The 25,917-nt window shown below is 50.0% G+C and overlaps 1 protein-coding gene across 1 annotated transcript in view; it reads left to right on the top strand.

Annotated features, from left to right (window-relative positions):
- Gabbr2 (gamma-aminobutyric acid type B receptor subunit 2) overlaps window positions 1-25,917 on the top strand; it is a 339,742-nt gene that overhangs the window by 160,891 nt on the left and 152,934 nt on the right. Inside the window, exon 4 of the mRNA XM_032904180.1 lies at window positions 16,684-16,785. Within this exon, the coding sequence (XP_032760071.1) occupies window positions 16,684-16,785 (102 nt within the window). The remainder of the gene's footprint in view (window positions 1-16,683; window positions 16,786-25,917) is intronic.

Genomic DNA, 25,917 nt, shown 5'->3' with positions numbered 1-25,917 from the left:
CTGCTTTATAAAACAGCCATCCTGATTGGTTGAAGGAAAGCAGGGGAGGGAGCAAAAGTTACATTTTTGGCGAAGCATTACCTTGTTCTGTCTTGTAAAGAGAAGAGCAAATCCCAGACCCTTACTGGGTCTTGTCTCTGTTCTGCCCCCCTCTGGGTTATTTTTGTCAGCTTTTCTCTTTAGTAGTGTCTTCTCTCTGGGCCATCCTTTTTCTACTTGGGTTTGCACACTTGGTCTTTGCTCTTGGTTCCTATGAAATACATTTGCAGAGATGCATTTTGTATTTGATCGTGGTTTTAGCCCACTGCACTGTTAGGTAAATGCTCTTTCCTCGCCACTATAATGAAGTGTTCTGCAGTCTTGTTTAAATTTAAAATACTTGGCTTCTGCTTGCCCAATTTCCAATATAGAAAACAGGAACAGTGATGGCAAGTTCTGGAAGTTAGGACACCGTTGACCCCTGCTCTCATAACCTCTGATTTGGGGGTTTTATTCAATTTTATTTTTTTATGTTGTAGATATTCCTTGTCAACTGTTATCTGACATTGATATTTACTGTGAAAGTTCATGGCAGTGACCATGATTTAACATTCAAATCCTCGCTTAACTGGCTAGCACCCACTGCCATGTCTTTGAATTGCTCTATCTCTCTAGCACTAGTGAGTATTTTACTAGAATTTTAAATATAATATTTATTGTTTTCTGAGAGTTTCATACATGCATGCAATGTATTCCGATAAAACCCAGCTCCTAGTCTTGCCCCTAACTCCTCCCGGATCCAGCCGATCTCCTCACCCCACCTCCTCTCAGCTTCATCTTCTCTTTTTGTTGGTGGTTTTCAAAACAACCCATTGAGTCAGTCCCGTTTGCACTGCCGTATGATCCTGGGTACGGGCCATCCACTGGAGGGGAAGCATAGGCATACCAGATGTGCAGCCAAGATGAGAAGACAAACCAGGAAGCGGTGAAATAAAAGCAGACCCAATAACAGCCCAAGATTTCCTACCAGAGACCACACCCCTAAAATGGATTCTCCCTGGCCCAGAAGCCATTATCTACCAATAGCTCCTCAGTTAGGAGTAGGGGCCCCTGAGCCCTCCCCCTTCCCATGCTGGGATGTTGACTGACTCATCTTAAGTGGGTCTCAGGCAGCTGTGAGTCCCTGGATGCAGCAGGCCCATCAGGTCCAAAGACACTGTTTTGTTCTAGTCCTCCTGAACCTTAGAGTCTTTCTGCTGCTCTCTTTCTCAATGATCCCTGAGCCTTGGGAGGAGGGAGTGTGACATCAATGTCCCTTTCGTGTCTCAGTATGCATGAGTGCATCTCTAAGTCATGTGTGTCAGGATGGTCGTGTGACTTTTCTGACTACTGTGTTCTTACATAAGTCATAGCTTCTCTCTGTTGTCTCCTTTGAATGACAAGTTATCTACCCATCTTCTTCAAACCTCTCTTGACATTGTGTCAAGGTTTAATGGTGATGGTTTGGTTGTTTGTTTGTTAATAGCCCTGTCCTGTGTTAGCTACTTACAGAACTTTTCATCTATGAAATAAAGAAAATATCACATATCTGATATTTGAATGCTTATTCTAAAACATGACTACTGCTTTTATTTGAAGAATTTAGTCTTTAAAAATGTTATTAAAGCTCTCTCATAAAGTACTTGCAAATAAAAAAAATAACACAGTGAAATTAACCAGACCCAAGGGCTGCCATCTCAGTGAACTCCTGAAGAGTTAGAACATGCTTTCTGGAGCTGTGGGTTCATACTGGATTTTACAATTCTAACACACACAAATGCACACACATACACACACACACATACACACACACGTGCATACAAATGTGTACACACACATGCACACATGCATAAGCACACACACATGAGTACACACACAAGTACACACATACATACACATATACATGCACATATACATGCATGCAAGCACACACAAACATGCACACGCACATGTATACACAGATGCACATACACTCCCATGCATGTGCTCATGCACCCATGCATCCACGAGCACACACATGCACACACACCAGGACAAAGATCAAACCAAACCAGAGAAGAAAGTTTTCTATCCTTTCCTGACCCATGTCTGTTATCTGCACTACTTCTTCCCTATCAACCAAATCTCGCCCCCCTTCCCCATTCTCATGTCTTACTGCCCTCACATTCATTTCCCACAAGAGGAGGCCATGTGTTTCTGTCTTTCTGAGAGTGTGTGACCTCACTCAATATACACTCTAAGTTTTCTGGTCTTTCTGAAATTTTTGTGATTTCATTTTTTAGAGCTGTATAGTATTCCATTGTATATTTTCACTCTCCATTTATGTATTCATTCATATATATTATTTATTATCTACATGCTATTTATTAACCATATATTTCATTATCCATCAGAATTTCACTATCCATTTGTTGATGGACAGCTAAGCTGGTTCCATTTCCTTGCTATAGGGAATACAGTGACAATAAGCATGACCAATAAACTTGTCTGTTATTCAGACACTTTTCCTAAAACATGATTGCCGCTTTTTTTTGAAAATGTTGGTCTCCCTATTGTGAAAGTTTTCTTCCATTAGATCTTTCATAGTTTTTCTTTTGCTCTGAGACCTTTTGAGGGTTCATCTTCAATGTCAACCTGGGTGGATTTAGAGTCACCTAAGACACATCCTGAGAGGTTTAACTGAGAAGGGTAGACCTACGGAAACATGGCTGGGTCCAGTCCATAGGCTGTGCCCCTGAACTGAATAAAAGGGGGGAAGCCAGCTGAGCACCAGACTATCAGCACTAGTCACTGCTTCCTGATTGCAGATGAATGTGACCTTCCCTGCCACATGAACTGAATCCTGTATTCCTTAAACAATGAACCAAAATAGTCCCTTCCTTCCTTAAGTTGCTTTTGTAAAGTGTTGTCACAGTTATAGGAAAAATCATCAACCCTCGCCCTGCCCCAGCCTGGCCCCAGCCCAGGCAGCTGTTCTTTGCTACTTTGTAGCTTCTTCTTTTATCCACCCTTTATCCCTGTACAAACCCCAGCTGCTCTTTGCTTCTCCACCCCCCAAACTCCCGGGCACTGTTTCACCCCCATCACTAGATAGGAGAGAAAGAAGGGTAGAGGACAGAGAAGTTGGGGGGGGTCACTAAATAATTTCCTTCTTGTTTCTTCATTGAACACGACTAACAAATCACAAAAACACCCCTGAGTGACCAACAACCACCCACGCTGCCTATGAGGCTCTAGCACTTATAAACCCTCTGAAAAGTTCCCAGAATTCCAAATGTCACACAGCTGCAGGAAACTATCTGTAGCTGGCAAGACCACGATTCTGCTAGAGCACGAGGCAAATCAGTCACCTGCTGAGGAGAGTCTGAAGCAGCCCACATCCCCACACCTGAGGTTAAAACGAAACCACATTCTTATATATGTCAGAGTTTTTAAGAAACCAAGATTCCAGAATTCACACTCACCCCCCTTTTGGGAACCTCTAATTCCAGAGTGAGTCTCTGTAGTGCCTCTCTGCTGCCCCTTTCTCTCTGGCACCTCTACCTCCACCCTCACTGACCGTGTCCAGGAGGCATTACCTCCCAGCGTTCTCAGGTCATCCTGCACACCGCTCAGTGTTCTGTAACTAAGTTTTGCTTCCGGCTGCCTCTAATGTGTCTTAACTCTCAGATTCAGTAATCTAATTCATCTCCTGCTGTCATTTTCTCAGCTCTGCTGGGGTCCTCTGAATTCCGGTTTCTTTTACTGTATCATTTCCAGCATTTCGTAGTTCTGGTTTGCTTTCATCTCTGAAGCACGAAACTGAGGTGGCAGCTTCCTTTCACTTCCGGTAGCAAATCTGCTCGTTGATGAAGTCCTTCGTCTGCGCATGCTCACTGTCTGGTTTTCACCGCTCACGGTCTCCACAACCTCCCTGACCTGGGATGGCCTGGCACCCACAAACTCTCCTGGGTCTCCATTGTTTCAGCTGCTCCCGCTGAACTTTCACTTGAGTCTAAGACAAAACTTAGTAGCCAGGAACAGACAGCTGAGGGCAAGGAGTCTCATGGTGCTGAATTGTCTCAACTATTCGTGGTTTCTCCTTGTAGGTGGGGAACAGCTGCCCAGATGTTCAGGGTCGCTCTTGGCCTCTGCCTGTGATCTCCTGCCTGTGGTGTCTGGGAGGTACCGTGGGGAAACTAGATTTGGACAGCTCTGCTCACTTGTCATTAGACAGCATAGCCAAGCCATTCCTGAAGGCAGGCGGACTGCATGATGAGAAGGGGGCTCCCCCAAATAGGTCTGCACCCCCTGCTATAGCCGGGCCTGTCCTCCAGTGCCCAGCCACCCATCATAGGCTATGTGGTCAGTCCCCCGGCCCCAGCACACTCTCCCTCTGCACAGCACAGTGCCCCCTGCTCAGGAAGCAGGGCTGTGAGTCAGCCTTCAATCTGCTTTCCTTGGCATCGTACCTCGCTGAAATTCCTCAAAATTGCTGGCATGTTGATGCTTCTCTTTTCTCTTTTTCTAACACTGAAGCAGACTCTCCTATTTTTGTGCTACCTTGCAGGGTCCTTTTCTGTCACTTGCAGAAGGGGGTAGCTTAGGTGGGAGGTGGACATCTGTGCTTGTCTTGCCTGTCCTCCATAGTTAAAATAGCCTCTCGCTTCGCACGGTGACGTAGCCACAGATGAGAAGTCTTGGGTGATTCCAGTCCTGTCGCCCTCTTTCAGTTTCTTGCTCTATGCTGGCCCCTCAGCACATCATCTGGCTTTATAATTTTGCCTTTTGTTTTCGTTTTTGTTTGCCTGGGCATGTTCCCTCCTCTCCCTCTCAAATCCCAAGTTAGCACCCCCTCTCTGATGAATGATTCTTCTGCCAAACATGGCTGCCAGGCTCTGGCAACCTGATCCATATCCCGGCCTCCAGCGATATTGATGGAGCTTCCCACATCCTCCCCACCCTGCCAAGGTCACAACCTTTGAGTGGAAACGGCAGAAGCCGCTCCCTGCCTCCTGATCCCCATGTGTCCCTTTCAGACGCCGTGTGTTTCACTAGAGAGCCATTTCGGATCCTTCTGGCAAATCCCTGCCTTGCTCGTGAGTCAGCAGCCAGGCAGCAGGCGGTGGAGGGGTGGGGTGCAGAGGCGCCCCAGGTTGGCTTGGCAGCCTGCCCCAGAACCCAGCACATCACACAATTTGCTGTACCCAGCCTGTGAACAGCTGCCTCTGGCCCTCTGTGGGGAGTCACCAAGCTGCCACAGCTGTTCTTTCCGGGGAGCAGTGAAAAGATCTCCCCCACCAGAGGCATCTGTGTATCCCTTTGGGGTTTCACGGGGTGCGGGCTAGCTTGTTCCTGCACAGAGACCATGCCTCTTGAGTTTAGTTCAGTGGCATTACTGCCCCTTGCCCTGCAGAAACTGAGCCTGAATCACGCTATCTTATCCTCTTTGATGATATCCCTGTTAGTGACCACGCCCCCCACACCCAGCATGCACCACCGTACTTTTAACTTTACAATCCCCTCGGGTAAGCTGTGGATGTGCCCTTTTTTTTTTAGAGATAAAGGGCTTCCAGAGTTCTCTTACTCACCCAGAGTGGCCGGGACAAAGGGCTACAGCAGGCGGAGCCATGGGACTCCAGGTCTGTGCCGTTCCCTCTCTCCCACAGCATGCAGTGAGCACAGAACCAGGGTTCTAGGGCAGATTCTGCCAGCCATGGCCAGTCCAGTAAAGGTTATTAGAACACAGCCGCACTTGCTTCTTCACATGTTGCTTACAGCTTCTTTTGCAGTACGACAGCAGAACTTAGTTGGGACAGAGCCCAGAAGGCCAGCAAAGCCTAAATTATTTACACTCTGGCCCCTTGCAGGGAAATGTGACTTTCCCTTGCTGTTGTGGGACATAGAAAGAAATCAGACTGAAATCCTGGGTTCAGTGCGTTCTAGCTGAGTAACCTTGGGCAGCTGCCTCAACCTCTCTGTGCCTTATTATTACTCACCCATTGCTCATAACCATGCCTGTTAGGTCTACACCAATGTCCAAAAGTGACTGAAGTCCTGGCATGAGTGAGGGACTAGTGGCTGGGGGCACTAAAGGGACTGAGGGGACCGTCATTTCCTCTTTTCCCATCCACCCCTGGTGTTCTGCCTTCTCTACTTTTTCTTCCACCTCCCTCTGGAGTGCTCTGGCATTTCTACCTAAGCCATCCTCCAATCACCCGGATGATGGAGACATAGACTCCTCTCTAGCATCCCCTTTGGGCACCAAGCACTCAGTGACACATCACAGGCAGCAGGTGTCCTCATTCAACCACACGGATGGCTCACCCGTGCAGGCCACAGACCTTTCAGGGAGACACACAGCCTCCAGACCCTCTCACTGCACACAGCCCAGGGCAGATGCAAAGGTGAATAAGCCACAATACACCACCTTGCCTTTCAGATCTGCATCCCAGTTGGAAATTTCCACTCGGGCCTTGCAGAGTAGATACGGTTCCCAATTCGTAGTGAAGCTGAACCGTCCAAACTGCTGAGCTCAGCACACTCCCTGTAGCCTGCTCAGCACTCAGGGCGGTGTCCACTCAAGACGCACACTCAGCACCTGCACGGGATGAGGCTGGCCCTAGGCTCCAGGCCAGGGGACAGACAGGTTGTCATTCCTAACCTTGAGGGAGCCGAGAGACCTCAGCTTCTCTGTCCAGGAGCAGTGGGGAACCTGCGTATGAGGGGACTTCCTGGTTACAGGACCAAGTAAATGAGGCTGGAGGTACGGTAGCAGTAGGGAGGGGCATTAGAGGGCCAGAGCTGTGCCCGGAGCCCCCAGAGGACATCGTGGGATGGAGCTGTTTACATGGGGCTGCTAGAGTGACAAGAGGCCAGGAACTCAGATGGCCCATGTCGGTGTGATGTAAAAGGACTGTATGGTTTATGACAAGATGCGAGCCCGGTCTTCGGAGACCTGCACCTGCAAAAGGAGAATTCTACACTTAGGGCCCTGCAGGGAACAGGTCATGTTGGGAGGAGTCAAAAGAAAGCAAACTTCATGCAAGTGTTTTGGGCAAGGCCTGGGGAACCAATTGGACCAATGAGACCCTGAAGGCCAGTAATGGTGGGAGTCAGGCCCACAGCTTGGTGCCCTTGAGAGCAACAGGAGGAGCCAAGCCGGACAGGGCTGGAATTCAGACAAGGAAAGAAGAGTCAAGCAGAAAGACTTTAGCTCTTAACTCTTTCTCTTCCTTGTCCTCGGACTCCTGCTGGGGCCTCTCTTGGGCCTTCTGGTGCCTGCTGGGCTCCGGTTGCCCTCCAACACCTGCTGGGACCTCTCATTAGCTTCCCGGTGCCTGCTGAGACCTGCCTGCCATTGGCCTTTTTACAACTGCTGATATCCTGGCCCTCGACTTCCTGCTGGGCTCCCATTGGCTTTCTGAATCCTGCTGGCCTCCTATTGGTCCTTAGCCCCCTGCTGGCTCCCATTGGCTCTCTGACACCTGCTGGGCCGCCCATTAGCCCTTACACTCCTGGATTCCATTGTTTTTCTGATGCCATTTGAGGTCCCCCATTGGCCTAGCCTAACTGGGAGTCTCAGAGCAAGTCAGATCAAGAGGTGCCACTCATTAAAGTCAAATTTCAGAGGGGGCAGGGCTGGGCAAGGTGAAGGGTGCGAGTGGGACAAGTGTTGGATTTCAGCAAGAGATGCAGCCTGATTAGCATCCTGGGCCTAGGGGATGTTTTCCACAAGTCAAGCCAAGCTGGCTGGAAGTCATTGGGTGTGCTACCTTGGAGAAGGGATATGATATCATATGAGGCTGATCATTTTAGTCACAGGTGAATCGGAGCAGAGAGGGGAGTGAGAGCTTTCCTACAGAAGGTTCTAGACATGATGTCCACGGTAGTGCCTAGGAAAGGTCAAGTTTAAACTGGAAAGCCAGACTGGGGTACCTAATAGGGTGTCATCAGTCGATTAGTAAGAATGGGAGGAGGGCACAAGGATCCCTCCAGGGTCACTCAAATTTAAGGATCTATCTTAGAGAGAAGAGCCCAGGGCCTTAGCACAGAGTTCAAAGGGGGAGAGGAAGCTGCCACCGGAGGAACCAGGACATCAGACAGAGGAGTAGATGCCACAGGTGGAGTTGAGGGTCTCCCCAGGAAGTCACTTTACTGCTCCCACATCGACTCTGACCCTACAGAGTTCTCCCTCTCAGCCTTCAGTCCCTAGCATCCAAGTATGAATGGGATTGAGGCTCCCTGGGTGCCCCGCCCATCCTGAAATCACTCCTCATAGGCTTCCTGTGGGCCTCCATGCACCAGATCTGGTTCTGTCCAGGATCTGAGGGCTTGTGTGGAAAGTAATGTGGACCCACCCTGCCAGGGTCAGCTGTTTATAAGCCAGCTCCAAGTCCAAGTACCTTAGTCCCCAGCCACCTTCAAGGATCCTCAAAGTCCAACCAGCTTATGCCCACTCTCCCATCTATGTTCTTGTTCTCCGCAATAGAGAACAGACAGACAGGCACAGACAGACCTGGGACAGACAAGGGTATCATGATGGAGAGAAAAACAGCCCAGATCAGGGTGTGAGTGATGCTAGGCACGGCTATGTCTGCTCCCCCACAAGGCTGCACACAGAGGATATAAGGCACATCTACGTGGAGTGCTGTCCTCTGGAAATCACATGACCATTGTCTTCTTGAACTCTAAAAAGTGGGGCCCATCTCTGTCTCATGTGGGAAGAGGGAGACACATGAGGTTCCATGCTGCTAGAGTGAGACATTTCCTCCAAAGGAGCTTGTGTGCTGCTCAAGTTCCAGTAAACTCTGATTAAACATTGTTGTAGGGCTAGAAAGGTGTTTTGGTGGGCAAAGTGCTTGACACACAGAGTCCCAGCACTGGGGCATGGGGACAGGAGGATCTCAGGCCAGCCACTAGTCAGTTGGTGCATGCTAGTTCAATAAGAGGCTCAAAGCAAGATAGAGAATGATTGAGGAAGGCGTGTGATGTCATATGAATACAGACATACACACACACACACACACACACACACACACACACACGCACACACGCACACACAACTCTAAATAAATGAACAAGATTCTTGGCCCACTAGGCTCGATTCCAGTGGGACTGTGCCTTTGGTTTTTGTTGCTGTCCTTTCTGGGGTGAGCAGACATTTGTTCATTATCCAGAAAAAGTTCACATTGTGCATTAGGGCTCTCTAGAGGAGCAGACCCAATAGAATGGGTTTATATTACACAAGAGTTATTAGATCGGCTTACACCCATGCATGCTGGGTAGTCGAGCGATGGCTGTCTGCAGGCTGGAGAGGCTGGGAACTTGTTAGATGCTCAGTCCATGGGCTGAATGTCTCAGCAATCACAATGCAAGCCTGGGGGGTCACTGCAGAGCTGCTGTCTTCAGTCCACATAGGAAGGCCGAAGAAGCTGAGTCAGGATGCCTTTGAAGGGTGGCAACAGCAGCAGCAGAGCAGGTGCACAGGTCAGCAAGGAGCAAAAGCATACAGACTAAGCAACACTGCGTTTCCTCCTGCCCTCTTTACATCTGGGCCCTTGTGGGAAAGGCTCTGCCCACCTCGGAGAGGGTCTTCCCATCTCAATGAATCCTTCAAGGGAACTCAGAAAGCCACACAGATCCGACCAAGGTCACAGCCAAGGTGAACCACCACGTACTGCATCTTCACTTATGCCTATCCTTAATGTAGGTTCAACTCCAGCTACACAGTATAAAGCTCTAACTTACCTGGAAGTAGGTTGGTCTGTGTTCCCACAGGAACACCCTTCTGCCACAGGAAGTACTTCTACAAGAATTTAAGTGGATGTGCCAAATCTTAAAAGGGGTTGTGCGGTTGGGAGGAGTGGGCTGTTGGGGGCAAGCAAAAAAAAAAAAATGACCCTCATGGTTACCCAGAATTGTTTCATTGACTTTAACATTCAAAGAACAGTGGGTGGGTTATGCACAGTGTTGAAAAACCATAGACATTGATAGGGAAAGGAAAGCCTCATATTTAGCATCCAGCTCCTTGCATACCCGAGGTGATGGGGAGCTCACTATCACCTTCATTGTCACGAGAAAGTTTTCTTCATCTTCTATGTCCTAATTCTCACTCCTGCCCCTGCTTCTTCCTCCTTCTGGCTTTGAACCAGAATCTGCTTTCCTGACCCTTCTAACTGTTGGCTCACTGGCTGCTGCAGGGTGTCCCGACCAGGCATCCCCTCTTTTCTGTGACAGCTCTTCCATTTTGAAGCCGTCCATCTCTTTCTGCCTTGATCTGTGCTAATTTTCTAATTAGTTTAAATTAATGGTAGTTCCTGGGGAGCTGAAGTCCCACTAAAAAGTGACCTGAATTATTCAAACATTGGGACGTTTCAAAACCTATTTAGCCTAATTAGCATCTTAACTCTGTCGGCCCTCAGCGTTGAAGGAGTCATATCTGAGCGCGCTCCGTGTGTTAATGGATTTTTCTTGAATGAACTGTTTAACCAAGTGAAGACACATTTCATGAATGAATACAAGTAAATCTATAATTAAACGTTTTAGTCAGGTAAGTGGAGTGGCATTTCAGCACAATCCGTCGTCTATATATAGTGGTACATTTGAATGACAAAGTAGGTTACCTCGGCTTCCGTAGGAGAGCTGGGAACTCGCTCAGCTCTGAGTTCATCTCTAACCTAATTAGAACGCTCAGGCTTATAAGTGCAGGTGGCTCTGCCGCCATCTTCACCTGGAACGCTGCCTTTCTGGATGGTTCCTTGGCTGGAACAGTGGCCTCCATGGGAATGGTGTCCTGGGAATAGCTGGCCATCACAGCTGAGGGCCTTGGGGTCCCAGTCACTCCCCGGCCTCCTGTCCTTGACTGACAACTTCACTGGCTCTAAACCTGGTTTAGACCTGTGTTTCAAGAAAATATGAGGGGTTGGGGATTTAGCTCAGCGGTAGAGCACTTGCCTAGCAAGTGCAAGGCCCTGGGTTCCGTCCTCAGCTCCGGGGGAAAAAAAAAGATAAGATGTAGCTATGAGATGGAGAGGGCTGGGGAGGGTGAGGGTGGGCGGAGGAAGGAGCCCTATCTTAGAGGAAAAATGGGGCCCTGGATTTGAAGAGGGTGGAGCTTCTGCCTTGGTCTTCAGCTGAGAATTTTATCCCCTAAACTCAGAGCCCAGCGACTTGAGCAGTTCGCTGGACTCACCTGGAAAGCCCTCATCCCTGAGACTTGGCAGTATTTCTAGTGACAGACCAGTGCAATCTTGTATGCACCCTTATAGAAAGGCATGGGCCAGGGCTACCATTCAGCCACACGCTGGTTCTCCATCTCTGGGGGATGAGGGAGATGATACGTGCTTATTGTTTGAAGCTGCTGGGACAATGTTTTACCCAGCAATGAAAGACAAATACTTATTATCCGTTACCCTCAATGTCCCTGTAACTTGTGGCTTCTGGCAGCCTCCCATTCTTCCCTGGTCCTTGCTTTGGAATCTCTCACCTGGATATTTGTAACACACAGGCATGCGTGTGAGAGCACACACATACTCATGCCTCTCACTCTTCATGGACCCGGCAGCAGCCAGGGTTATCACTGTGGACATAGCTCCACTCGGGCCAACTCCTCTCTTGATTCCTCACCGTGGCTTTCCATAGCACTTAGATCCCAACATCCTTTATATAAATGCTCAGCCCCACCCACCTCTCCTTTCTTCTGTCATTCTAACACCAGTGCCCAACCCTTCTTTTAGGCTCCAATTTAACTCCAACTTCAATAGTGTTCCAGTTTCCGTTCCATTGCCCTCCGCCAGAGGGCCTTTGCCCTTGCTGCTGCTACAGTTGGATGCTCCTGCTCCCCTTCCTGGCCCGAGTCTAACTCTGTTGCACTGAACTTGAGAGCCTCGGCAAGTACACATGTATTCCCCAGGGAAATCAGCTGACGAACACCTCCCACCCCCACTCGGCAAAAAGAGACCAAGGGGGACAGGCAGCTCAACGCCATGTTAGAAGCCCATCACCGGTTTGCCCAGTGCCTGAGCAGAAGAGATACCAACGTCAGACATGAATGAGCATGAAACAAATCCCTGAGGTTGGAGGAACACAGAGATGTCATCCTGAGAATCCAGAGCCCACGGGAGCTCTTCCAGAGGCATGAAGCCCCAAAGCCAGTTAGTGGTTGGACAAGATCTGAGCGTTCAGCCCCAGTGGGAGACCTGGCTGAGGGGCTGCAAATATCCCTCCCCGGCTGCCCGAGCTTTATCTGGGGACTTCTGAACTTAGACTCCACATTGCCTTGTTGGAGGTCGGGCATCCACAGTTGCTGTGGAGGATGGGTGGGGACAGGAGGGACCTCACTGGCCCTATGTGTGGGCAAGAGAACATGGTGGGGACAGGATCTGACAGGACAAGCCTTTACTGGACCAAAACACTGTGTAGTGGAATCACTGGGAGATTTCCCCATTGCTCCCTGTGGCCCACCACAAGGCTGTAAGCTTGCTTAAAACATAATGAGTTTCTCAGAGGCGATTTTCACGACTGGATTGCACGGCTCTCCCGAGTGTGCCTCCTCAGCGTGCTGTCTTGTCAAAGCACTCCTGGTAGGGACTTTCAACCTGACCACGATACAAGCCTGACTCCCATTCTGTAGAAACGGACTGGGATTTGGTGTTGCTTTGTTTCGCTAATCTTTTCTGGTGATATTTGGTAGAATACTCACTCTCTCGCTGTGCAGGGAACAGCAACTACATGATCCCAGGAACAGCCTCCCGTGTCCTGGGCCTTATTCCTTCATGGTTCCCAGTTTTGAACTCACCCATCCCGTCATACATTAATTGGCATCTTCTTTTTATTTATTTATTTATTTATTTTATTTTATTTCCTGGGCATGGAGGGTTCTTACTTACCCCGGAAGAAGATGTTCTTGCTTTTATTAAACAGAAGCGAAAAGGATCATAGGTTCTGAGTCTCCCAGTCCAGAACAAACAGCTCAGATTCTGGCCTATTACCCAGGAGAACCTGCAGGTTCAGGGCAAACCTGGGCATTTGGGAGGCTAAGCCCCGGGTCTTCCAGTTCCTATGGGAAGGTGGGGGATGGTTCCTTATGTCATTCTTTCCTATACTTTGTTTCCTTGAAAATGTTCTGTACTGTTGCTTTTCTTCCCTCGCCATCCCTAAAAGTCCATCAGAATAAATTCCCGAACTGAATGCGAAGACCTAGGAGCTGACACAATGGGGGCCACTGTGCCAGCCGACAGTGTACCTGGGCCTGTTCTGAAGTGCCAGGCTTGAGTGTGGGAAGATCACTAGACTGGGCATATCTCCTCGATTGCTCATAGGTGAAATTGGGGGGGGGGTAGGATGAGACTACCTTTAGGGTGGATTTGTTTGTTTGCCAAACAAAACATAACACATGTTTTCACACTTTCCCTGAACACACTCACAGATGCCCCGACATGGATTTTTTCTCACTTTCAAGGAAGACACAGAACTCCCTAGCATACAAAGGCATTCCACGGCCCCATGTTGAGCCCGGAACCTAGTCTGTGAGCTATTTGCACACTGCCACCAGCTTCAGGTGAGAAGAAAGAGATTCAAGAGAAGCAGGGTTGCCTCTCCAATTGCGACACACACAACTGGGCCTTGACAGTGCTTGCCCCTTGGTGAGTTCACTGATATGTGTTGTCAGCCCAGTTGGTGTCCCTGATACAGACACCTCTGAGATGGGACTTGTGGCTGGAAGCCTTGAGAACACAGAGCTGAGCGGTAATGGCAGAGGCAGCATTTGCCCATCCCAGTCTCTAGACTCCTAGCAAAGCAGAGACAAAAACGGTAGAGGGGCTGGAATGGAGCGTGGTGGTACCTGGCATGCACCAGGGCTGCTGTGCCCATCACTTTTCCACGGTGTGATAAAGCACCACCACCAGAAGCAATTAAGGAAGAGTTATCTGAGCTGATGGCAGCAGAGGCCTCAGAGGAAGCAGAGAGGAAGAACTGGACACGGCAGAAGTTATAACTTCTCAGCGTAAGGCTCCGTGTTCTAAAAGGTGCCATTACCTCCCCAAAACAGCACCACCAACTCGGGGCTCCAAGTGCAAATGCCTGAGCATTGAATGTAGGAGACGTTTCTCATGCAAACCACACACCTGGGTTCAGTCCCTACAAACAAGACGCAAACAATAACGCCGGACAGTGGGGTGCTCCTTCCTGTCACAGAACATCTCTCACGAAGCACCTCGAGCATCCAGAAAACTGCAGAACAAAATAAACACCAGGACCACCAGGTAGAGTTCATAACCGTCTGTACCTCTCACTCAAGGGACTAAAGCACAGTGGCAGTTCACACTGGCCCTTTGGCTGCCCTTCCTTGGTGGTGGCTTCCTGGCCAGTGCCATACAGAGCCAGATTGTTCAAAGAAACATGTTGATATATGCAGTCAGATGGATCTTCTGACTGTTGACATAAGAAAGTTTATTTTTATTGAGGTAATGTATACAGAACATCACATCGTCCCACCTCGGCCGTTTGTAAATACGCAGCCTTGACGAGGGCCCTCTCGAGTTACGTAACTGCAGTGTTGTACGTCTCCTGAACCTTTGCGCCACCCTAAACAGGCTCCAAGCCGGTTAAGCATCAAATCCTAGTCTATGTGCCTGCCCCACCCCACCCCATGACCGCCTGCCCCGCCATGCACCTCGTATCCCCCATGAACATCGCATCTGTCTGTTTGCCTATTCTGGTTCCATGTGTAATCGTGGTTCTGTAGCCACCTTTCTTTAGATTAACCCATATTGTAATATATAAAGAATCCCAATGGCACTCTGGGTGTGCATACCATTTGTTTATGTCTCCTTCCAGCAGCAGACATGTGGGCTGCTTCTACCTTTTGTATTGTGAAGAATGCCCTGTGAATATGGACGTTATAGTTGAAAGGGTACAATCTCCACCATGGGCTCATGGGTTTGACTACTTGGTTCCTCATCCATAGTTGCACTTAATGGGGGTTGTGGAACCCTTGGGAGATAGAGCATAGATAGGTCACTGTGGGGCAGGCCTAGAGAGTTGAAACCTGGCCCCAGTTCTGGCCTGAGCTCTCTCCACTTCCTAGTCGGCTCCTTTCACACACTGCTGCCACGAACTTGTCCGTCATTTTCTGCTATGATAGACTGTACCCTCTCAGACTGTGAGCCAAGACAAAGCCTTCCTCAGCCACAGAGATGACTCAGAGATTAAGAGCGCCTGCTCCACCTCCAAAAGACCCAGGTTCTCAGGCAGCTCACAAGCATCTGTAACTCCAGCTCCAGGGCAACACACACACACACACACACACACACACACACACACACACACACACACCACACACACACACACATATGCACACACACAAACACACAAACACAAACACACAAAGTAGATACATGATGGATGGATGGATGGATGGATGGATGGATGGATGGATGGATGGATGGATAGAAAAATAAATAGATAGATAGATAGATAGATAGATAGATAGATAGATAGATAGATAGATAGAAGATAGATAATAGAAATAGAAATTGTAAACGTAGAAGCTAAAACCCTCCCTCCTTTAAGTTGCTCTATCAGTCACTTTGCTGAGAAAAGCAGCCGATACAAGGAGCGTGTGAGACAAGTCCCTGCTGTCATTTCTTGTGGCTATAATTCCCAGGAGTGAGAATGCTGGAGCAGACGGTAATAGAGGTTCAGTGTTCTTGTTTCCCAGAATCTTGAGCCACTGCACATTCCCGAGGCAGTTCTCAAAGACCCCAGGAGGTTCTCAACCTCCCAAATGCTTGTTCCTGTCTGCTTCTGATAACGGCCATCTCAGCAGAGTGAACAACATGTGCTTTTCAAGATCTCCTTCCTCCTCTCAGCTCTGAGAGAGGAAGGTCACACCCAGGGGACAAGATCACAAGCAAGTCAGAAACAGCAGGACCCAGAATCTGGGTCCAGCCCCTCCCCTGTTCCTTCTTAACAGCCCCATAGAATGGGCTCCGTTGCACGTTCCGGGCACCTCGCTATGGCTTCCAGCCAGATACACTCTTCGGGCTTGTTCTGTTTAATCCAAACTTTAAACAAAAATCAAAGCCAGAAAATATGAGGGATTTTTATATTGTAAAAGCCAGAATTTTTTATTTCTCCTCCCAAAGTGCCCTGGGCCCACTTCCAGCATGGTAATGGAACAGCCGTGGTTGTCCTTAGAAGGCCCTGTGGTCTCTGGGGTGTCACAGTACCCCAGAAATTCCTGATGTCTGGCGACAAGAACATGGCAGTTGGCAGCCCTCTGCCACGTGGGCACATGCAAAACCCGCAGGTTCGAACCTCGCCGTTTCCACCTCATAGTGTTCCTCTGGGAGTCTGGACTATGTCTTCACTACAACAGAAAGTCACACCAGAGTTTATACTGCAAAGCATAAACAAGGTATCATGAAAGAGCCTGTCCTGGGCCAGGCGAGATGAGGTGGTGGCCAGGCCATCTCTTCATCTTGCCACTTGTAGGAATTCCGAGGACATTGTGTCCAAGTGTCACATGCAGGATGGTGCTTCTTGCTATCTCTCAGTGTAGTGCTCTCTTCTGTCTCTCAGCGATGAGGAGAGAATGACTCCCCAACTCAGCCAGCGCTGAAGAACTTGTCTTTCCTGGCAACAGCTCACCCAAAGTTCTTCGTTTGTCTCTGTCCACAGGTGAGGAATGACCTGACTGGGGTTCTATATGGGGAAGACATTGAGATCTCAGACACAGAGAGCTTCTCCAATGATCCCTGCACCAGCGTCAAAAAGCTCAAGGTAGGTACAGCCTGTCACTAGGCTCTCTCTTACCAAGGGCTGGGAGCCAAGAGCTATCTGGTCCATCAAAAAAACATTTCTGTGAGGGCTAAAAGTCCATCTCCTGATGCTGCCCAGCACCAGTCACTCTAGGAACAAAGGGAGACAACTTGAGGTTCCCCTGTTGTAAACATGTCTTCCTTTCACTGTCTACTGCAAACCCCTGGCCCCTTTCCTGGGCTCCTAGAGGGCCCCAACCCTGTCCTCAGGTTGGTCACAGCATGGCCAGGAAGAAGGTCCACTCTCAAGGGAAACAAGGGATCTAGGGCAAAAGGAGGGAGAAGTGACTCATGACACCGGGAGAGGGGTCAGACCTCTCTAAGGAAGAGAGCACCAGACAGAGGCCAAGCAGGATCCCAGGCTGCAGGGAAGGAGGGCTTCAGGGAGGGAGGACTGCAGGGAGGGAGGACTGCAGGGAGGCAGGGCTACAGATCCAAGGGTGGCCAGCATGCTCTACTGTGGGAGCATCAGAGTTCCACAGAGCATGTGGCACTGGGAGCAAGGAGTACTGGGTGATACAAGGCTGGAAACGGAGTTCTGGACCAGTTCCCAACAGCCAAGCCCTCGGCTAAGCTCTTCTCCCAAGGGTGGAGGGAGGCAGCTGGCGCCTAGAGCTGTAGACTTCCTCTCTTTCCCTTCCCTTCCCTCAGAGCCACAGGTCAGGTTGTCGACTTGGCGATCCCACATGCCAACCGTCAGTGTCTTCTCTGACTCAAGTAGGTTCAAGGTTCCCCTTGACACAGCAGGTGGCAGTTATGAGCCATTGGTTTTAAGATTTTTCAATTCACTGATGGAGATCCGGAGCCCCCAGAGAGCTGGGGAGCCAGAGGAACCAGAATATTCACACATCTCTTGGTCTCCTCCAAAGCACACAGAGCCCGTGGGTCACACTTTTGCCCTAGGAGTCTCTTCGGATAAGGAATGGCACCCAGGCGGTCACAGCAGGAGCCTCTCCTCCATGTTATCAAGGACTGTGCTGTTGTGGGGTCTAGATGGGCCCCGTGGACCTGGAGGACTCAGTCTCGTGGGAAAAGGGGACTGTGCTGAGCCAATCTTGTCCCTGACACATGCCGAGTGTCTCCCCAGAGCAGACGCTGGAAATAGCTTCTGGGCTCTAAAGCCCAGCTGAGTTCTGAGGGCTTCGGAGTTGAAAGGCAGTGTGTGTGGAGCTGAGGTATCGAGATCAGGGGTGGAACAGGATGTTCTGCTCATCAACCAAGTTGATTGAAAAAGTAGAGAGAAGAGCAACCAAAATACCCAACCCTTCAGCCTCCAGCTCCAAGCTGGTGACCAACATAGCGCTGGCCACTGGCCCAGGGCTTGACCCTTCTCCCACCCATTTTCCCATTTGAACTTCCCATCGTCCTCTGGCAGGGAGGGTTTTGTTGTTGTTTTGTTTTGTTTTTTTAGATCTATTTCACTGATGGGGACTGGGGATCAATGTGCTGGGTAACCCCTCAAGATCTTCTTGGGAAGTTAAGGGCATGAGTTTCACCTGGAGACTGAAGGTGCCTCTGCCCAGCTGCCCCCAGATCCCTGGGTTGTCAAGGTTTGGGAAAAGATCCTAGCACTGCATAGCTTGAGGCTAGGGCAGGGCAGGAGACAAAGCTCTTCCTCCTGATGGGCTGCATCTCATAGTTGCATGGCTGTTTGTTTTCTGGAGCTGTTTTCTCTGTGCTACAGCATGGTACGGCTTAGCAGCGGGAGTGTGCTCCCTGGTCTGGTTCTAGATGTTGGGGTGTGGAAGTAGGTTGGGGTTTAGGCAGAGGTTGGGGTATGAGTGGAGGTTGGGGTGCAGGCAGAAGTTGGAGTGCAGGCAGAGGTTGGATGCAGGCAGAGGTTAGAGTGTGGGTAGAGGTTGGGGTGTGTGGAGGTTGGGGTGCAGGCAGAGGTTAGAGTGTGGGTAGGGATTGGGGTGTGTGGAGGTTGGGTTGCAGGCAGAGGTAATGGTATGAGTGGAGGTTGGGGTGTGGGCAGAGATTAGGGTGCAGGCAGAGGTTGGGGTGTGAGCAGAGGTTGGGGTAAGGGCAGAGGTCAGGGTGCAGGTAGAGGTTGGGGTAAGGGCAGAGGTCGGGGTGCAGGTAGAGGTTGGGGTAAGGGCAGAGGTCGGGGTGCAGGTAGAGGTTGGGGTGTGAGTGGAGGTTGGGGTGCAGGCAGAGGTTGGGTGCAGGCAGAGGTTGGGTGCAGGCAGAGGTTGGGGTGTGAGTGGAGGGTGGGGTGCAGGCAGAGGTGGTGGTGTGAGTGGAAGTTGGGGTGTGAGTGGAGGTTGGGGTGCAAACAGAGTTCAGGGTGGGGGCAGAGGTTGATATGTGGGTGGTCCCATATATCCTCGAGCTTGCCTTTTTCTCAGACTCTGGCATCTACAGTTTCGGAAGCTCCTGGCCTGTGACTTCAAAGTTCTAACCCCCTCTCTGGTGTCACCCCCTCCCTTCATCACACTGTCCCCTCATCAGGACACTCCCCATGCTAAGCAGAGTGAATCCCTTCCACTGTAGCCCAACTGTGGTTTAAAACATCCTGTGATACTGTTTTCACACGGGGTCCCATTCCAGGAAGCTGGGCTTAAACTTTCAATGCGTCTTTTGGAGGGACACAACCTGCCATGTTAGACATCCATCTCCTTATTCAAGCGCCTGCCTTCTGTTAAAATGCAAGCTTCCAGAAGCTTCTCATCACCTAGAACCAAACTCAATTGTTGAATAAGCTGCAATGGGTGTCTAGACAGCAAAGACAACGGAGGAAACACAGATAAGATAGAACCAAGGACAGGCGGGAAGCTCTGAAGGGGCCGGAAGAAGGGCAAGCCTCTGCTTCAGTGTGGGCTAAGTGAAGCCAGGGTGCAGAGGACAAGGAAGAAGCTGTGTATCCAATAACAGGACAAGCATCTGCAGCAGAGGGCAGAGCCAGAGCCAAGAGAAAAAGATCAATGGCGTGGAGGATGCACCTGAGACACTCTTCCAGAATTCAGAGGAAATGGCCGGCACGATCAATCCTGTGAGAGAGGATGACGGTGTGAGACTGGAGAAGAGGACGCCAGGACACTTGAGGGTGAACCAAAATAGATGCCCCAGGAGCAAGAGCTCACAGAGCAGCCAGAATCTAGATTCTAGAACATTCTTCAGTAAGAGAACAGAGACAACTGAGGAAAGGGGACCTGGGAAGGTGGCTTGGTTGGTTGATCCCCAGACACCTGCATGAAGAGAAAGCATGGCGGCAAGGTACCCGTGATCCCGGTGCTGGGGAGGGAAAGACCAGTGGATCTCTGGGGCTCGCAGGCCAGCTGCCTAGCCTAATGGGCTAGCTCCAGGACCTGTGAGAACTCCTAGAAGGAATGACATCTGAAATCGACCCCTGGCCTTAACACACATGTACACACTTGTGAATACTCGCCCAACACACATGCACACATCCAAACACACACCATAGGAAACAAACCTGGATCACACGAAATTGCTAATATTTGACCACTGTTGAACTACGAAATGCAGTGAGCACAAACACGTGAGGCTGTGTGTACTGGCTAGCTAGCTGGTCTGTGCCCAGTCACTTTGGTGTAAGAAAGGACACCTAGACACATTTTAACAGATGTTTAATGTACAAACATTGAAGGATGAATCTCACAATATCTAGGCAGAGCTATGTGGGTTGTGGTAGGAGAGGGGAGTCAAACTTCCCACCAAGTTCTCAAACCCAGGCTGCCCCCTAGCCTCTTTGTACCATGAAGCCCCAGGGTTATTTGGAGCAACCAGGACGTACGTTATTGTGTGAGGCTCACGTGATGTGCCAACAGGAGACCTTCTGGACAGTGATCCTGAGAGCCAGCTGGGAACAAGGGAGCACTCAGTAGCTGAGGTCAGGATAAAACAGGCAAGTGGGAACCGCAGACTCTGAAGAGAGCGAGGTCTAAACAATCGCTGTAAATGGGAAAGAGCGTGCGACTTCCCACAGAATGCAGAAACGGGTATCGCATCAGAAACAGAGACATGAAATCCAAAGTGCACCCTCAGAGCTTGAGAAATGCGGAACTTAAAAAAAATCACCAAACTCTTGGTCTCGTTAAGAGAAGAGACCCAAGGGAGACCTATGTTCACAACAACAACATCATCATCATTAACAACAGCAACAACAACAACAACAACAACAACAACAACAACAACGGAGGCTGAGGTGAGCTGAGAGTCGGAACCCTGCTGGCAGGAGACCCAGGAACCCCTCTCTACTGCCACCTAGAATCTAAAACTGTAGATAGAGAGACCTAAGCTAAACCTGGGCTGGAGGAAGAACATGGTGGTATACGGAACCCAAAGCCGCCAGAACATGGAAGACAGCAGCAAGGAAAATCTAGTCCATGTGTCCAACAGAGAACAAGCTTTAAAACAATGCTCCAAATAGGCCATTGCAGACCAAACAGTAATTCTGACCAGAAATCTGAATGGGTCAACCGCAACATGAAATGCCAGATTGTAGTTTTTATATTTGTTTCTGTTGTTGTGTGGGTGTTTGTTTGGTTTTTTTTTTAGTTGTTTGTGTGTGTGTGTGTGTGTGTGTGTGTGTGTGTGTGTGTGTGTGTGTGTGGTGTGTGTGTTTTGTTTTGTTTTGTTTTGTTTTGCTTGTGACAGGATCTGTGTGGCCCATCCTGCCTCAGCCTCTTGAGTTCCTGAAGAGTGGAACACACAACGGCATCTTGATTAAGTGTCACAGGCTGGGCGCAGGTCTTCCACAGTGCAGCCAGAGTCCTGCCAATGGGAGATCAAGAAACTGGCAATGAATGGGCAGTTTCCCTATACATGAGGGGACAATGCTATGATATGACCAAGCACACGGGTTGTCTCTGCTCCAGATGACAGCTTGGGGAACTACAAAGCCGGCTTGCAGGACTCCAAGGGGAACAGGGAGGAGGAACACAGAGCAGGAAGTTCCCATTAGGTCTCCATTTTTCAGTTACAGGCATAACTGGCACTGGCATTTTAATGCTTGTTAAGCGCACTCTCCTCTCGGTGTAGCCTTCCCATGGTGCACGTCTCTTCCTCATCACAAACAGTGCAGGCCTTGACTCAAGCAGGCCTGTACCTCCTTCCTTTGCTCCCCGCCTCAGCTGTCTTCATCCACCCAATGAGCTCCTATGATGGTCCTCACAGGCAGAACACTCCAAGATTGAAGAATTGGTGGCCCATGTCATATTGGAAACCCAAGAAAATGATAAGAAGCAAGAAATGGATCCATGACATGTCCCATCCTGAAATAAATTATGGAAGTTACCGGAAAAGTCAGGAGCCTGTGATCCCTATGTGGCCCCTAAGTCCACAGAGCAACACAGTGTGGTCGCCAGGGGAAGGGGCAGCCTTGTGTCTGCACCACTGCTGGGAAAGCAGGACTAACTATAAGCTGGTTTGCTGCCTCTGATCTCATCCCAGCCTGCCCTGTGGCCTCTGCCCATGCTTCCACTCCAATACCCACAACAGACACTGTCCAGTACTTGATTCGTGCTTAGATTTATTCCTTCTTTTAATCCTCCCTGCTACTTTACAGTAGCAGCCAGCAACGGATGGCCAGTGGACCAAATCTGGCCCTCCGTCCTGTTTTATAAATAAAGTTTTATTGTAACGCATTCATTTAGAACACTGCTTTTGGCTGCTCTTGTGCTCCAGCGGCAGAACAGAGAATAATTGCCACAGAGAATAATTGCCCATAAAACCTAGACTATTTACTACCTGGCCCTCTACAGGAAGTGTTATTATCTCCATTTTACAAGTCGAGAAAATGGAGCTCAGGGAACTTAACACATGCTAGAGGCCATGCAGCAGCCTGATGGGCGTTGCAGCATGGGGGTGAGGCTGCAAGAGGGCATGTAGCCACACAGCCTGGTTCTGGCTTCATGCCCATCTGCCCCTCCATAGCTAGGGGGATTCTTCCATAGCCTTCGATAATGCTCATGTACCAAGAATAAATGGCAACTTTTCCTTTATGAGCCTTCTCATCAATAAATCAGGAAGGGAATGGCTCTGCAGCTTATGCCCATGGAGGAGGCAGAAGTGGGGAGGGGGGGGAGTGATGGGAGTCAGCAAGGCACAGGCTTGGCAGAAATCCCCAATACTCACCTTTAAACACCTATGAAAGGCTGGACTCCAGCAATGCATCATGGGAAACTCTACCTGCATCCCACAGGCCACACTGTAAACTTTTAAGAACATTGTGAGATGCTTCTGCAGTGGCCATTTGTAACTAGGTTGTGCAGTTCTTATGTATAAACATTATAGATGACATCATCCAGTCTCTCTGTCAAAAGACTTGGTTCACCTGCTGGAACCAGGTCTCTGACGCTAAAAAGAGTAACCTATTTTTGAATGAGTCACAAAAATAGCCCAATACACACTCCTGTGGCTGAGAGAGCACAGGGGGGAACCAGCATTGGACTCACCAAAGGGAGAGGGCAGTGGAGTCCATCTCAGGTGAGGACTCACAGGTCAGAGGGAGGCACATCCGGTGGCTGCTGTGGCTGCTGGCACAAGGCTATGTACATAGAAATCACACAGATGTGTCTCAGGCGCATGTCTTGGCAATTGCAGATGGGGATTTCAGGGCTGATTCCTCCTGGAGCTCAGAGGAGAGGGCATTGTCTCTGTGCCCTGACTAGTGGCCTCCACTTCTGGCTTCAGAGCCACTTGTCACTCAGCCTACCTCTCTGCCTATAAGCCCCGCCCAGATCACCCAGTTTCAGATAAGCTGCCTTAGCTACTCCTCATCCCATGTGGCATTGCAACCCCACAGACTCTGGGACTGGGATGTGGATGTCTGTGGAAGGCTCTACTCTACGTAAGACAGCCTGAAAATGACCCCTGAAGATGACCCCTCCCAGACTTTGCTCCATGGGAGAGCCCTAGCTAGAAGGCCTTGGTGCAGACTGTCCTCCTTTTCCCGAATCAACCGCCCCCACGTCTGTTCAGGCAGGAAGCCCAGGCCAACCTCTGGAAATAGCTTTGCCCAGGCCCTGGGGGTGCACAACCAAAGAGAAACCATGGTGCGTCGGCCCCGAGGCCAGTTTTGCTCAGAGACGAGGAAAAGAAAGAGCAATATCTTTATGTGAAGCCAGATATATTATTGGAAAGCTAAATATACACGAATTAAAGAAATGTCACACGTTGCCGGTGGGCTGCTGTGGGCTGTCCCACTTCCATGCACTTCCTGGAATGTGAGAACATGTTTCCTGCTTCCGTGCCTATGGGTATATGTCTGGTGGGAGGAGGAAGATTTTGGTTAAATAAGAGAATATTTCATTCTGGAGCCTGTCTTAGCCAGGACTTTATAGACAGTCTCTGCTGGCCCTTCCAGCCCACACCAGGCCAGTCTCTCATAGCTTGGTCACTCATGTCCCTTCAGTACCTCGTAGAGTGGTACATGGAATTGTGAGTTTTGGTAGCCATTTGTGGTGAAGTAAAGGGGCCTACAGGAGTCTCTAGATGACCTAGACGTCAGTGCCAGGTGACCTTGACTTTCCTTACAGAACCCTAGTGGTAAGAAGGGTACCAGACTGTGCTGGGACCTCAGGGCACTCATGTCCAGCCTCTGTCTCTTTCATGACTCAGGATGGCATGTGCCTCTCATGACCTCGAGTGTCAGCTGCCTGGCTTCTCCCTGAGTGGCTCTACAGACTTAATGCTGCGCTGGGCAGAAGTGCACATGGGAGGGTCGTCTTCTTCAGTGTAAGAGCTCAAGGCAGGATGTGTGGCCAGCCCTGAGGCTCTGGGACCACACTGAGGTGGCATCTAGGCATCTACCAGCACTTCATACCAGTGTGCTGTGGAATCCAGAGTTGAGGTCCTTGGAGCTGAGCCCGGGGATGGTGTGAACGTGGCTGATTCAGGAGAAGGCTAGAAGCTGGATGAGGCAGTCAGAGGGCCAGCCCAGAACGCCAGCAGACAGCCCATAGATCTGGGATGTGTACAAGGGCGTGTTTCCTCCCCTTGTCTGTTGACAGCTGCTGTCTGTTGGTGTCTCTCCTGCTTCGGCTGAAGGCAGTTTCTAGAGAAGGGTCCACGGATGGTACCATCATACATGCTCATCGCCACCTGGGGTCCAGGGTGACCCCATCGTCCATTGCCTTGTTTCCTCAAGGTGGCCATGACAATGGTGCCTCTCTCAGGGAAGGGCTGAGATGCCACTTGCCAGACAGATGGAACTTGAGGGTACTTCCTGTGTCAGGGCCCTCACAAAGAGGAGCTAAACTCATGCAATAGCTTGGGGGCTCATTCGTAAGTGTGCGATTTTAGGTCCCTAAGGCCTTGGAGACAAGGGAGTTCTGGACAATGAATAAAAGAGGGCTAGAAAAGGAGGGCTACCAGGGCTAGGGCTGTATTTTGGGGAGCTCTAGGAGTTGGGAGTCCGAGACAGGGTTCTGGGTGTGAGGGTCTGGGTGGAACTGGGTAGCCATCCTCACTTGCACTCCACTCCCATGACTGCCCCATGTGGGGCATGAGTGCAGGGTGTTATACGAGACCATTATGGAAATTGTCACCTGCACTGACACTGCACCTTCACTCCAGGAGACACAAGTCATGAAAGGTTGGGTTTGTCTGGTCAATAACCTCAGCCGTGGTCTTGTTCTCTGGAGATCACAGCTTTGTTCTGCCATGGTCACCTGCAGGGACACACCTGGATCTTCCCCCACTGCCTTGCACGTTCTTATTTAATTTTCAGTACAGAGGTTCGAACCTAGGGCCTCACACATGCTAGGCATGGTCCGTAGCGCTCAGCTGCAGGCTCTCTCCACACAGCCCGGGCTGGCTTTGAATGTGTGATCCCCTGACTTAGCTGAGACTACAAGCCTGCTTCGTGGAGCCTTGTTCTCGGTACTTCTTACGCTGCCCCAGGCCCTGAGATCAAGAAGGTGAGCCCCAGCCTTGGCAGGGTGAGGCATTTTCCTGAGGTAAACCATTGCCTACTGGGATTTTATCTTTCTTCCTCTGGACTTCCAGGAAGAGGTTCACCCAGACAATGACAAATGTGGTTCCGGAACTTGTATGGGTGTGCAGTGTGTGTGTGTGTGTGTGTGTGTGTGTGTGTGTGTGTGTGTGTGTGTGTGTTCCATACACCCCC

This window comes from Rattus rattus, chromosome 1 (assembly GCF_011064425.1).
Source record: "Rattus rattus isolate New Zealand chromosome 1, Rrattus_CSIRO_v1, whole genome shotgun sequence".
NCBI classification, from domain to species: domain Eukaryota; kingdom Metazoa; phylum Chordata; class Mammalia; order Rodentia; family Muridae; genus Rattus; species Rattus rattus.
This window is presented reverse-complemented; position numbering and strand designations above follow the sequence as displayed.